This window comes from Mastacembelus armatus, chromosome 15, assembly GCF_900324485.2.
Source record: "Mastacembelus armatus chromosome 15, fMasArm1.2, whole genome shotgun sequence".
Taxonomy (NCBI): Eukaryota; Metazoa; Chordata; class Actinopteri; order Synbranchiformes; family Mastacembelidae; genus Mastacembelus; species Mastacembelus armatus.
In genome coordinates this window covers 16630753-16645801 of record NC_046647.1, presented here as the reverse complement: position 1 = coordinate 16645801, position 15049 = coordinate 16630753, and the positions used below count along the sequence as shown (strand labels likewise).

At 40.1% G+C, this 15049-nt stretch overlaps 1 protein-coding gene across 1 annotated transcript in view; it reads left to right on the top strand.

The window, feature by feature from the left end:
- LOC113132130 (calcium-activated potassium channel subunit alpha-1-like) overlaps window positions 1–15049 on the top strand; it is a 127124-nt gene that overhangs the window by 53812 nt on the left and 58263 nt on the right. The window contains exons 4-5 of the mRNA XM_026310002.1: window positions 14041–14134; window positions 14311–14422. Coding sequence (XP_026165787.1) covers window positions 14041–14134; window positions 14311–14422 — 206 coding nt within the window. The remainder of the gene's footprint in view (window positions 1–14040; window positions 14135–14310; window positions 14423–15049) is intronic.

Genomic DNA, 15049 nt, shown 5'->3' with positions numbered 1-15049 from the left:
TTCACTTTACTTTGTGCTGTGTATTCAAATGTTTGTGTTTGCTACCCCTATATGCTTGTTTCTGTCCTCTCATTAAAATGTTGGTCACAAGCAAAATTTTTGCTACAAACAGCAACACACAACTGTCAAATGTATTATTTTGCATCCATGTGTTACCCTCTTATCCTGTAGAGGTTTGCGGAGGGAGCCGGGGCCAATCCCAGTTGATGCTGGGTGACAGGAGGGGTGTACCCTGGACAGGTTGCCAGTGTGCAGGGCTGACACATATAGACAGCCAAACATTCACACGTGTGTTATTGTCTTCAAGCCAATTTCATTTCAGGCACTATTTTGTAGTGTATTTTTGTTGATGCACCTCTTGACTTCAGTTAGTACAAACTATTGTAGTGAACAGTTCCTCTTATGGTTTAAAGTGTACTGATTTCAAATTTAAGCAAAAGAGGCAGTTTTATGTAGAAGTTGTTGCCTCTGGCAATCAAATAACCAAAAATATATAAACATGCCCTGCACACTAACCCTGTGTGCACTTTACTTCATGCACCATTCATTTATGAAAATACAGTAAATACTCAAATATTTGCTGTAGGGCCTGTGGATATGAAGTATTGATTGTGAAGGAATCATAACTTATTTAATATGATACAATATAGTACTTTTTCATTATATTTGTTCCTCTGTTGGCTGTTGTGCAGCATGGTATTTTGCATGTTATCCAAGTAGTGGCTATTCAATTCAATTCAATTCAATTTTATTTGTATAGCGCCAAATCACAATACAAATCATCTCAAGGCACTTTACAAAAACTAAAACTAAAAACCCAACAATTCCCTTATGAGCAAGCACTTGGCGACAGTGGAGAGGAAAAAACTCCCTTTAACGGAAGAAAAAAACCTCCAGCAGAACCGGGCTCAGTTTGGGCGGCCATCTGCCTCGACCGGTTGGGGTGAGTGGATAGAGCAGAGAGAAAAGAACAGCAACAATAAACAACAAATAGACACTGCAAGTTGGTGGGGCCAGTAACTGCACATCAGCGATAAACAGCTCCAGGACCAGGGACACCTGCAGAAGGTACAGAGAGAGAGAGAGAGAGAGAGAGGGAGGGAGAGAGCACAAACTAGGGGAGAGAGAGAGCACAAGGTTAGTAACATTCAATGGTGGAATATACATGAGGTCGGAGAGAAGGGGGAGGGGGGGGGGCGGGTAGGGTAGGGGAGCTCAGTGCACCAATGGTCCTTGGGCAGTCTAGGCCTATAGCAGCATAACTAACTAAGGGATGGTTCAGGGTTGCCTGAAGCCAGCCCTAACTATATGCTTTGTCAAAGAGGAAGGTTTTAAGTCTAGCCTTAAAAGTACAGAGAGTGTCTGCCTCCTGAACCCAGGCTGAGAGCTGGTTCCACAGGAGAGGAGCTTGATAGCTAAAGGCTCTGCCTCCCATTCTGCTTTTGAGAACTCTGGGAACCACAAGTAGGCCTGCACTCTGAGAGCGAAGTGGTCTATTGGGATAATATGGTACTATGAGGTCTTTAAGGTATGAAGGAGCTTGATTATGAAGGGATTTGTATGTGAGAAGAAGGATTTTAAATTCTATTCTATATTTTACAGGGAGCCAATGAAGAGAAGCCAATATAGGAGAAATATGATCTCTCCTGCTAGTTCCTGTCAGGACTCTGGCTGCGGCATTCTGGATTAATTGGAGGCTTTTTATTAAGATATTAGGACATCCAGATAGTAATGAGTTACAGTAATCTAGCCTTGAGGAAACAAACGCATGGACTAGTTTTTCTGCATCATTTTGAGACAGGATGTTCCTAATTTTGGAAATGTTGCGCAGGTGAAAGAATGCAGTTCTAGAAATTTGTTTTATGTGTGAGTTAAAGGACATGTCCTGGTCAAAAATAACTCCAAGGTTTTTTACAGTAGTGCTGGAGGCCAGGGCTATGCCATCTAGAGTAGCTATAATTTTAGAAAAGTTATTTCTGAGATTTTTAGGCCCAAATATAATGACTTCTGTTTTCTCCGAGTTTAAAAGTAAAAAGTTACTGGTCATCCAAGCCTTTATGTCAGTTAGACAGGCTTGAAGTCTGGTTAACTGGTTTGTGTTAACAGGTTTAATAGATTGATATAACTGAGTGTCATCCGCATAGCAGTGGTAATTAATAGAGTGCTTCCTAATGATATATCCTAAAGGAAGCATGTACAGGGTGAACAGAATCGGTCCTAGCACAGAACCTTGTGGAACTCCATAACTAACTTTTGTTCGTGTGGAAGGTTCATCATGGACATGAACAAACTGGAATCTGTCCGATAAATAGGATTGGAACCACTTTAACGCTGTTCCTCTGATACCAATCACATGCTCCAGTCTCTGTAATAAGATGTTGTGGTCAATGGTGTCGAATGCTGCACTAAGGTCTAGGAGGACAAGTATCGAAACAAGTCCATTATCTGAGGCTAAGAGAAGATCGTTGGTAACTTTCAACAGTGCTGTTTCTGTACTATGATGTGCTCTAAATCCTGATTGGAAATCTTCAAATAGTTCATTCCTGTGTAAGTGGTCTGATAGCTGCTTAGCAACAGCTTTTTCTAGGATTTTAGAAATAAATGGCAGGTTGGATATTGGTCTATAATTAGCCAAGACACCTGGATCAAGACTAGGCTTTTTGAGTAAAGGTTTGATTACTGCAGTCTTAAAGGCCTGTGGTACGTAGCCTGATACTAGAGATAAATTTACCAAGTCCAATAAAGATGAGTTCATTAATGGCAGGGTGCCTTTAAGCAGTCTAGTCGGGATGGGGTCCAAGAGACACGTTGATGATTTCGATGAAGCAACTACTGATGTAAATTCAGAGAGATCTATAGGAGAGAAGCAGTCTAAACATAACTGAGGTCCTACAGATGATTCAAGAGCTACTGTAGTAAAAGATTCATTTATTGCAGGTATAGGAAGCATCTGCTGAATTTTATCTCTAATAGTTGTGATTTTATTTGTAAAGAAACTCATAAATTCATCACTGCTGAGAGCTAAGGGAACACTGGGCTCAACGGAGCTGTGACTTTTTGTCAGCCTGGCTACAGTGCTGAAAAGAAACCTGGGATTGTTCTTATTTTCCTCTATTAGTGATGAATAGTATGCAGTTCTGGCTTTACGGAGAGCTTTTTTATATGTTAGTAGACTGTTTTTCCAGGCTAGAAAAATTTCCTCTAAGTTTGTGGAACGCCACTTCCTTTCCAGCCTTCGTGATGCCTGCTTTAAGGTACGAACATGTAAATTATACCATGGGGCTAGTCTTCTCTGAATCACTAACTTCTTTTTCAGAGGGGCTACAGAATCAAGCGTTTCACGCAGTGAGGTTACAGCGCTGTCAACAACATGATCAATTTGGTAGGGAGTAGGATTAAGGCAGCTGCCCTCCATTATGTTTATACTTGGCATAGATGTAAATAAAGATGGAATCATTTTCTTAAATTTATTAACAGCGTTGTCAGATAAACATCTGCTGTAGTGGAATTTTCTTCCAGACGCTGCATGATCCATCATTTTAAATTCGAAAGTTATTAAAGAATGATCTGACAAAACAGGATTTGGGGGGAAAATTATTAGATGTTCAATTTCGATGCCATAGGTCAGAACAAGATCAAGGGTGTGATTAAAACAGTGGGTGGGTTTATTAACGTTTTGAATGAAACCAATTGAATCTAATATAGAATTAAATGCAATGCTGAGGCTGTTATTTTCAACATCTACATGAATGTTAAAATCTCCCACTATAATGACTTTATCTGATCTAAGCACTAAATCAGACAGGAAGTCAGGGAATTCAGTTAAAAACTCTGAGTAAGGGACAGGTGGACGGTACACAATGACTAGTAGAACTGGTTTTTGTGTTTTCCAGTTTGTATGTGAGAGACTAAGAGTGAGGCTCTCAAATGAGTTATAACTGTTCTGAGGATGAAAGTTTAATAATAAGTTTGACTGGAAGATTGCAGCTACTCCTCCACCTCGACCTGTGCTTCGAGGAACATGATAATTTTTATGACTGAGGGGGGTTGATTCATTCAGACTGACATATTCATCCTGCTGTAACCAGGTTTCAGTAAGATAAAGTAGGTCAATTTGGTGATCAGTTATCAAATCATTTACTAACAGAGATTTAGAAGAAAGGGACCTAATATTTAATAATCCACATTTGACAGTTCTGTTTTTCTGTTCAATAAGAGGAGTGGTCTTAATTTTTATTAAGTTTTTATGAATAACTCCTCTTCTGTTAACTTCTGATTTGTTTGATTTATATGTTCGAGGGGCAGACACAGTCTCTATGTGGTTTGAAGGGGGCGGCGGCTCTAAGGAAACTGCAGAGAAGCGTTTTAGACTGAGTCTCTGCATCCCGGTCCCCACCCTGGATTGTCAGGCTTTAGGTCGGCTAAGAAACTCGGCCAAATTCCTAGAGATGAGAGCTGCACCATTCAAAGTGGGATGGATGCCATCTCTCGCTATCAGACCGGGTTTTCCCCAGAAAGTGGCCCAATTGTCTATGAAGCCCACATCGTTTGCTGGACACCACCTAGACAGCCAGCGACGGAACGACGACATGCGGCTAAACATGTCATCGCTGGTCAGATTGGGGAGGGGTCCAGAGAAAACTACGGAGTCCGACATTAATTTAGCAAAGTTACACACCGACTCAACATTAATTTTAGTGACCTCCGATTGGCGTAATCGGGTGTCATTGCTGCCGACGTGAATAACAATTTTCCCATATTTCCGATTAGCCTTAGCCAGCAGCTTCAGATTTGACTCGATGTCGCCCGCTCTGGCCCCAGGAATACATTTGACTATGGTCGCTGGTGTCTCTATTTTCACGTTCCTGACTATGGAATCGCCAATTATCAGAGTTGGTTTCTCAGCGGGTGTGTCGCTGAGCGGGGAAAATCTATTAGAAACGTGAACAGGCAGGTGATGAGCCGTGGGCTTCTGCTTAGGAGTATGTTTCCTTCGGACCGTCACCCAGGCTAATTCTCCGGGCTGCTCCGGAGCTGCCCTTGGACCGCTAACAGACCCTGAGCTCGGTGGCTCCACACCAGCTAACGGGGCTAGGCTAGCTGGCTTTTGTTCGAAGGTGCGGAGCCGCGCTTCCAAATCAGTGATCCTCGCCTCCAAGGCTAACAGAACCTTACACTTAATACAGGTATCATTATCGCTAAAGGAGGCAGAGGAATAACTAAACATGTGGCACACCGAGCAAGAAAGAGAGAGAGAGGGAGAGGCCATGTTAGCAAGCTAACTAGCTAGCTAAGCTAACCGGTAGGCCAACGAGCGCTAAGTCAGGAAATAGCAACAAACACCGGTCAAAACAGAAAGGTACCCGACCAGCACCGGAATGCAGCAGCCAGTGAACCGTTCAAAGTCTAGCCGGTTCCCAGGTGTGCCAAACCACAGCTAGTCTGCCGCCAGTCTGCAGACGAACCACACAACACACACAACACGACACGCCTGCAAGACAAAAGTGATTCGCTTACCCGGATGTTCACTGTCAGAGTTGATTTCAAGACTTTTGAAGCATCTACTAGCTAGCATCCTGGACTTTATTTTCACCTTAATACAATATCTATGAAGTGTGAAATTCAGTTCCCTGTGGGAGCTGAAAGTCTAAAGCAGGGATAGAGATGACAAATTATGAAAAAATGTGTAAATCTAAAATGCAATCCAACTTGTACAGTCTTATCTTAGTGAGAATTTATTACTGACATAAATCCAGTCACCTATTTGTACTGTCCTCCTCCACCCTTAATACATTCCTTTATTACTACATCTTTGCTGAACCTGGCATGGTTTTAGCCAAAGAAAAAGGAGGATTGATAGACAAGTTTGATTATTAGCAAGTGTATACTTTTCAGGTGAGGATGTAGTGTCACTTTCTTAATCAAATCATTGGCTGCAATCAAAGAATCACTAAATTCTTAAAGTAGCAGTCACATAGAACAGTGTTGTGGTGCAGCCAACAGGCATCTATTGTGCTTAGTGATGCAAAGAGCATCAGTTACCTGATTGGGCGAAACGGTAACATTGTGTCATTTCTATATTATAGTACATACATAATTTTTAAATGTTAAGTTTTTAATTTTTGGGTTTGTTGAGCACTTTGGCTGACCCGCAAGTGCTTTATTTGATTCGATTCGACATATATTTTATGTGCTACATCGTTTTGTGCTCTTCATCTATGGAAAGGGTGAACTGACCTTTGACATTATCAACAGGATAACTTGACAGTTGAGCATGCTTCCTTGACAGATGTGCAAACACTGATGAACCATCCACTACTATGCCATAACATCAAACCTGCAGTGCAAAAATACAGATTAAACCACTGTTAAAGCACTGTTTGGTTTTGCTGCAGATGTGTAGTTTCTCTTACTGTATAATTTCCTTATTGTATATTGCATGTTACAGTGCGTGAGTCTGCTTCCCTGAGGCATTCCCCTGATCTCTCTGTGCTCCCATTAAGCTAAGGTCCTCTCAACCCTCATCATTGTGATTAGCTCAAGCTTGTCACTTGAGTGTGCATGTCCTCTCAGGGGGACTACTGATCGACCCAGAGCAGGTTCATTCATCTCTGGGGGATTTGACATCCTAAACAGGGTTCTAGACATACTTTCACTGCAGCAGCTGGAGACTCCTACTGTACTGTTACCTGTTTCAGAGCTGAACTTACACTATTTTTTTTCTCAGTTGTTTGTTGAGATTTTCCCTTTACTACAATATATTTTTTAATGGCCAAAGAAGCCTCAAGTTGCCACCCTCAGAATGGATCATGTAGGCCATCAAAGAGAAATGGTTCCTACTTATCACTGTGAGAATGATTTGATTCATCCACACTGGGAAATAACAAGTAAACAGCACTTTTTTTGCATTCATGAGGCCCATTTAGTCTAAGAACATTGTGCACAGGTACTCAAATATTGACATATACTCTTACTATCATCCTATGCTGGGAGGACATGCACACATTCCAGATGTGAGAAGGGAGCTTGCACTACATGCATAAATAATCTCACTTACATTCATAGTCACATACTGAAATGCAAAAATTCATCTCAATGCTTTACAGGTAACCTTGTCTCCATTTAGCTTCCTTGCTGCTAAAATGCAGATTTATTGGTCACCATGTTTAATGGTAGTAATTATTCTACCAAGCAATGAAGGTCTTATAGTACAGGCACATGAACTTCTCAGGGTCAATGATTTGGTTTTAACCTTCTCTACTAAACTGCTGTTTTTGCCATTACATGAAGTGACCGTCATTCTGAAATCGTCTGTGAAAAAGGCAACAGCAATGGGAAGTATTATGGTTGAGTCCCTGTGATAAAAAGACATGTGATGGAGTAAGTGCATGTGGGTTGGAGCTGCATGAAGAGCTTTTATATGTAGTGCCTTGGGGCAAGGACACACAGACATAAAGATGCTGGGTATAATGCAAAAGAAAATGTATCTTTCTAGGGGCCCGGTGCCAGAATCCTAGGAGCTGTTTTGTTAGTAGTTTTCTGCAATTGGGGCTTTCCAAGGTGAAACTCTGCTGAGTAATATTGAGCAGCAAAGAACCACAAAGAACAAAACAGAACTTTTGTGATAGCAGGTAGAGGGTTTGAAATGAGGAATTGGCTCCTCTCTTAGCTGAGACAGAGATTACTAGTCATTAACTTGGCAACTGTGTTGTTGTTAAGAGGACATGTTTTTTTCTGAATGAATGGGAATGAATATGTAACAGCACTGCGATGACTGTCCATCTGTTTGTTTTCATAAAGTGGCTGTTTACCAGAGTTTTGTGCAACACGTAATAATGTATGATAAGACACTGCTTTTTCTTTTCCTCTGCAGCACACTTCACTTGCCAAACTGATGATATTTTTAATGGGAGGATACTGCGTCCTCTCACACCCACATCTGAATCTGCTTTAAAACCTTGGCTCATCCTTCATCCCTTCTTCTTCCTCCTCTGTGCTCCCATGAAACAAAATAAAGAGGAATGTAGGACAAAGTCTCTGCAGGCTGATCTTAAAGGAATGCCCTTGTTCCTGCTCCACTTCTGTTTCTATTTCTCTCTTCTTTCAGTCCCTTGCTGTCACACATGCAGACTACTACATGCACACACTTGCTTAGTCACGTTAACTAGCAGTGCCCACATGTATAGGCATACATGCAATTTTTTTTTTAAAGGGCTGATAAGCACTGGCCTATGCCTGTAACTCTATCATTAGTGTGTGATCAATGTCAGCACTGAAAAAAGAAACAGTTTCTAATGACTAATTAATGGAGTAAGGTGAGAAATGTGGCTGAGGACTGAGACAAGCTTGGCAGACTTTGTGGCGATGAAGGGTAACCTATATAAGGATCTTTCCTTCTTGGGGTGTTGACAGTACCTGGCTGGCAAGTCTGGATGGAGTTGCCATGTGGATTAGAGAAGGCCATGTAACTATTAGAAGACTTAATTTGTAGTTGACACCCAAGTGGCTTCAGATTTAAATCTACAAACTGTGGCAGTAAGTAATTACTCATTTCCAAATCAAATGTTCAGCACTTTAATGCCACTTGAGACTAAATGCCATTTTATTACCTCCCCACAAGTTTTCTCATTCTTAAAGGCAGACTTTGAGTGAGTGAATTATAATCAACATTTGCTCAAAAGGAGAGAATATGAAATGTCAGCATCACACTTGTCGATAATGACTTTTGTGAATGTTATGGAACATTCCTATAGACTGCAGAAATTAAGCTTTTTAATTGCCTTTGATATCACAGAAGGAGCTGAGGATCTCTCAGCCTTTAGTCCTGCTTAGCTCACATGTGGTGAAGCTGAACTTTAGTGCAATTGTATAACATGTTTTCCCTAAATTGTTATTCCAGAGTGCAGTTACCCGTCTGTCAGTCCATCTGGTAAATGTAGATTCAGTTCATGAAACTCTGATTGATAGCTGAGTTGCTCTACAATTTGAAATATTTTAATATTAGTGCACACTGAATGGTCCAGCTTCTTTATTTGTCAAAGGCACCATGACAATATAAAGGCCATTTGCTGTTGCAGTTGCCTGCTATCCCACAATGCCAAGAGGAATGGCTATTTTTGGCCACAGCATGAACAGAACACACTCTTCAGTTAACTTAATAAAGCTCAGATGAAATTTCAGTGATTTTAAGTGCCCCTGTGGCTTTTTTAGCCACAGTGTCAATTCATATTAACTCCTTCAACTTGATATTGGCCCAGATTGTTCAGTAAAGTAGCACATATCTATGAAGACTCTATGAAGCCACTGTAGGCACAGCATGAAAACAGGCTCTCACCATAAGTACCATATGATTTTGCATAATTAAATAACTTTAGTGGTCCAAATTTTTTTTTAAAGCACGTCTACTGTATGATTACACAATCTAGCTAACAATTCTTCACCACCAACAAACAACAGTAGAGTTTGGTTAGAAACACCCCAGAATCCACTTTTGTCTGAATCACAGTTTTCACACCATAACTAACTAAACTTTTCTTTTCTCGCTTATTGTAATTACTCGATAATGTATCATTTTTGCTTTTGTACTATTACTGGTTGTTGCACACGAGGACACCTCAATGGGCAGATTAAATGACCTGAAACTATAACAAAGCTAGCACCACCAGCTTCATTCTCTTGACAACATTAATCATTTTGCTGATAAGGACTTTTACTTTTTGCACAGGGGACATAACTACAGCTCTTATCTCTTAATTGGTTTAGGTTTAAAAGAAAAATTATGTGATGCATGTATTGTAACTGGCTTCTGAAAAAATTAACTACAAGCAAGTTTTATTTCTCTCTTGCAAAGATACAGCTTCTCTTTACCTTGCTGACCTTTATATCCCCGTTGTTATTTTGGTTTTACTTCATACACACACTTTATTTTAGTAATGTGATATTTTTACTCCAAAACTACTCCCATAGAGATCTTTGTAGAGGAAGTGTCTTAAGGGGGATACAAGTAAATCACATTAAGATGGAACTATTGAGTCATCTATTTTTAGTCTCCCTGGCCAGTTTTTATTTGTACATTGCCCTTGCAGGTGCTAAAGTATTTCCTATTTTAGTAATGGTGCCTTGACCTATATCAATCATTTAAGTACTAACCTGGCCTTCTTTCAGCTTCACAGAACCCTCCCTGCTCTGTTCTTTACACGTGCATGCACTATCCTCAGGAGAAATGCTGCATTTAAGCCAGACATTCAGTTATTGTGCTCAAATCACATTCCAAACCCATTCACATTTTTCGGTTTGGGTTCTTTGATTGTGCGGGCTGACTTGTATACTAGCAAATGAGACAATGAATCTGTGACTACATTCAAAGATGCATATGAAATTACTAGAGCAGTAAACCTTTTCTGAAATATGAAAAATGACTGATTTGCAGTGCAGCACTGTGGGGGAAACCTTGTTGTTGCTCCTGGAGCTAGCCAAGGTCATGTGCATTCTAACAAAGGGTATGCTCCTGCTGACTGACTAAAGGTGTTTAGGACTATTTTTTATAAAGTCTTCAACCTACTCCTCTCCCCTTGTAAACAGATGAGTTTTAACTCTCTGGTTGTCTTTTCCAGAGGCAGAATTCCTGGTCAGAGGAGGTTCATGTGACGAACTATTTTATGTCCTGAAATAGACTTGGATGCTCTGCAGCCTTCCCTCAGGCAACCACTGTTGTCCTCTGTGTTTCTGCATGTAAGCGTGCACATGTGTATGTTGGTGCTAGCTTTCCTAACAAGCAAAGTGGGGTTAGAGAATGATTAGTATGGTGCAGGCATTCACCAAGCCACACATAAGAAGACTGAAGTTTATTACAGAAGCTCAGGAATCTTCAGGCAATTTCCATGTGGCCTAAAACTAGCATTGTGTGCTATATAAAGAGAGAGGCAAATTGTCTCCAGTACCTTTGGGAGCTTTGGCTCCCTGCCTTTTCACTTTCATAGCTTCCTCTCCCTCTTACTGTCACTCTCTCTTTTCTCCATATCTTTTACTTTTCTGTGTCTTCCTGTGGTCTTTCTTTACCTTCCTTACCTCTCTTTTCCCTTCTCTTTTCTCTTTTCTGGTCAGACAGGATGCTGTAAGCCCAGGCTGTGCCAGGGCAGATCTATTTTCTGCAGGACACTGGCAGTATGTGGCTAAAAATCCCCTGTGATTGTGGAGTCAGAAGTGACAGTGAAATCAGGATTAGGTTTTATCTTACATGCTTTTTTCATGTAGGAAAAGAGTCATAATAACAAAAATCCCTGCACAGTACAATGAAATCAAAACAATAAACCTCCTTAATGCATTAGAGAAGCTTATAATGCTCAGTTATTGCTCACACTATACCAGTGAGGTGATTAGGGGTCAGTGAGTGTTGGCACTGGACATGTGCTGGAGAGTCATCCAATATAAACCCAATTCCCAACCTGTGCTAATATTTTAGACCATTGTTATAGCGTGTGTATAGCATCATCTTCTATATAGGCCTAATGATACAAAACAAATGGTAAATTACACCTTTTACATTGTGCATAGACATTTTCCCATTATCAATATAAAATTATTGATTAGTGTAGCTTTGGATTAATTAAAAAATAAATTATGTAGAAATATTTATGTTAGCAGAGTAAAGATGGCTGATTCTGCCTGATGGCTTTATAGGAGGGGATCTATTTGCTTCTCTGTCTGCAGAATTGTATTTAATGTATCTTGACAAATGATATAGTTAAAAATATAACATGACCATACATGGTCTACAATACAATATGTATGACCATATAGATGCTAATACTTAATTCTTAGTTTTTACCTTTCATTCCATGTTGCCAGTTTTGTGATTTGAAACACATTCAGCCACTTCACATTTATAGAGTGTGGGAATCCTATTTGATTCTGTGACAAACTTTCATTTCCTATTGTGCTTCTAGGTCTGCATGATGTGCCTTCCCACTACTTTAGTTAATGATAAGCTTTACTATCAAATGATGATTAGAAAAATGACTAAATTAAAGCTCTAAGAACGTATCCATTGTTTTGTCTTATAATGTGAAATCAAGACAGATTCAATGTACTCCTCAGCCCCTGCTGTTAGCCGCCGTGCTCTCTCTCTGTTATTGTGAACGCTTTGCGTCACATGACAGTAGATGAGTAGAATTAGGCCAGAGCTGGGCCTGAGGGGAAATGCCACAGTGACCACTCCAAATGGTGTCTTCACTGGGCACCATCTGCGTTTGTGTATGTGCTCTTATATGCCTATAAGTGTATTTGTATTTGTGTGTATCTGTGTGCATTCTCTTGCATAAAGGTCTGCAAGGATTAGTTAAGGTTGTGTGGGCACATGAGCTTCACTGTGTAGATCGGTGTGATGGCTGTCTCAACCTGGAGGCTATACTGGGAGAAAAGGACATTAATCACCCAAGGAATATTGTGCATGCATAGGCTATATATATATATATAATAAATATATATAAATATATATATATATATAAAATTCATGACAGATTTGTTTTAACACACTTGTTTAGTTCAGATACACCATTAAATGGAAATGGTGGTGATGGTCCATTATTTAGCATTTAGGCCAGATCAATGTTAGCTCCTTCAAGGAGTCAGGAGCAAATCAACCTTCATGGCACTGTATGAGAAAATGCCTTGCAACCAAATAAAGTGACTTTTTTAAAACAACTGCTGTATAAGCCATACTTATTCTAATTATCTTGGACATAGGCCAGGGTTTTACATCATCTTAAAGATCACATCAGTCCTTAGGATATGCTCGAGACAGACCACGCACTCATGAATTAGAAGTCGGATCATCCTCTTGGAGCAATATATCTTCTCTGACATGTCTGTAGCCAGTCAACCATTATAATGGATAATCATTTGAATATTTGACGTTAACTGGGAGATTTGATTAAGCCTCACTACTCTTTCTTTCCCTGGAGGCTTTCATTATGCAGTAAACTATCCAGGATCTCACACTGTGTACCTATGGGCTCAATGCAAATGTGTACCTGAATGTTTCATTTCAGCATACTTTTACTCCAATTATCTACATGTGTAATGGTCTCAGGGGCATTCCCTTGCCAGTTCCTAGATTCCTATACATGCCTATGGCCAGCCAGAGATGAATGCATATTCATGTTTTTCCCTCAGTTGGATTACTCATTACTCTCCATTTTCCATACAAAATTCTATAGGTCCATGACAAATTAAAATATGGGGTGGGCATACTCACTATTATTACATTTGTTAGTGGTTAATCATTACAAAGTACACATCAATATGGCTTATTTGAGAGACCAACCAGATCTCAACTCATTTATCATCATTTGCCTTTTTTAAGCAGTGCCCAGCTAACACTGTTAAATGGAGAGTCATGCAGTCTCTTTCTGTGTGGAGTTTCTGTCATAAGAGAAAATATCGTAAATATTTGTTTGACAAACATTGAGCAGTATATACCAGCTAAATGTACTGTCACATCAAAGCAACTGTTTTCAACTACAATTCCATATTATTTTAAAGCTGTTTCAACTATATGTGATTTATTCTACACCTAGGTACTTATCTTTAAATCCCTACAGTGAACGGAGTAAAGGTGGTCAGGTACAGGCCATCTATGTATGACTGAAAAAGGGAACTAGGGGTGAGCGGTAAATCACGGTCTTTTGGTAGAATAATATTGTGATGATATCAGCCTACCTTGTTATTGGTTTACCACATTTGGCTTAATTTATAACTCAAAATAAATTGTGATTAAAAACAAATGAAATGAAATAGTGAAGATTTGTGGTACACTTGTGAAATTGTTGTGTGATGTAATTGAAGTGGAATACAGTTCATGTTGTGACAAATCAAACAATGCTATTTTAACAATTTAACAACGTAAACATAAAAGTACACAGTTCGTTCTTACCATGGAAATAATGTTGAGAACCTCAGTATTTACCACTTCACTGGAACAGGTCATGAGTGTTTAACTGTTCCTCTCTCCCCTTTTCTCTCCCTGTCTCCATTTTCTAGTCCTATAGAGACCTGCAAGAACTTCTACAATGATTTCACTTTACAGATCGATATGGCCTTCAATGTCTTCTTCCTTCTTTACTTTGGCCTGCGGGTAGGTTTGCAGTTGTGAATGCATGCTCATAAATGCACACAAACATACAGTATACACACTCATATATGTAATGCATATACAGTTACATGTATGCTGTTAAACACAGACACACAGCCATGCTTGCTGACATCATTTCTATGAAAAAAAATGAATGCCATCTCTGTTTCTTTTGACAGTTCATAGCAGCCAGTGATAAGCTGTGGTTCTGGCTGGAGGTCAACTCGGTGGTCGACTTCTTCACTGTGCCTCCTGTGTTTGTCTCTGTCTACTTAAACAGAAGCTGGATTGGTAAGACTCTATATGTCTTTCAGATGTTTCTTGCTAAGTCACGTTGACCATCTCTATTTCATAAATCCATTGTTTTGTTCACACTGCATAGCCTTTGTTTATTTACTTGACTCCACCATCCTACTACTTGTTTTTTTTCCTGCTGTCAACATGTCACCCCTCCTTTTGTCTCTGTCTCCCCTTTGCCTCTGAGTCTCCCCCTTTGTCTTTCCATTACTGGAAGTGTGTCTCCAAGGCTCTCCTGCTCTGGGCTACAGTCAACTTGTCCTCATCATTGAAAGTGACAGGGCTGGGTTACTCTGATGTTTCAGGGAACACAGACACAGCAGAGTGAATGGACTAATGGGAGTGAGAGTGACTCAGAATGGGCCTGCAGTTTTGTGTGTATGTGTATGAGCTTCAGACTCATTGGTAATTGCTGTGTTGAGGTGTTGCACCTGGAATACCTCACAGCGGTCTGTAACTGCCATCTAATGGGCTCATTCACACTTACAGAAAATGCACGCGCAAAGGCATCGTTATACCTGTATACACACACACACACACACACACACTTTGCATGAGCAGACTGGAAAACACCCTAACTTGTATTACATAACGACCTACTTTTCTCGGTGCATTCAGACC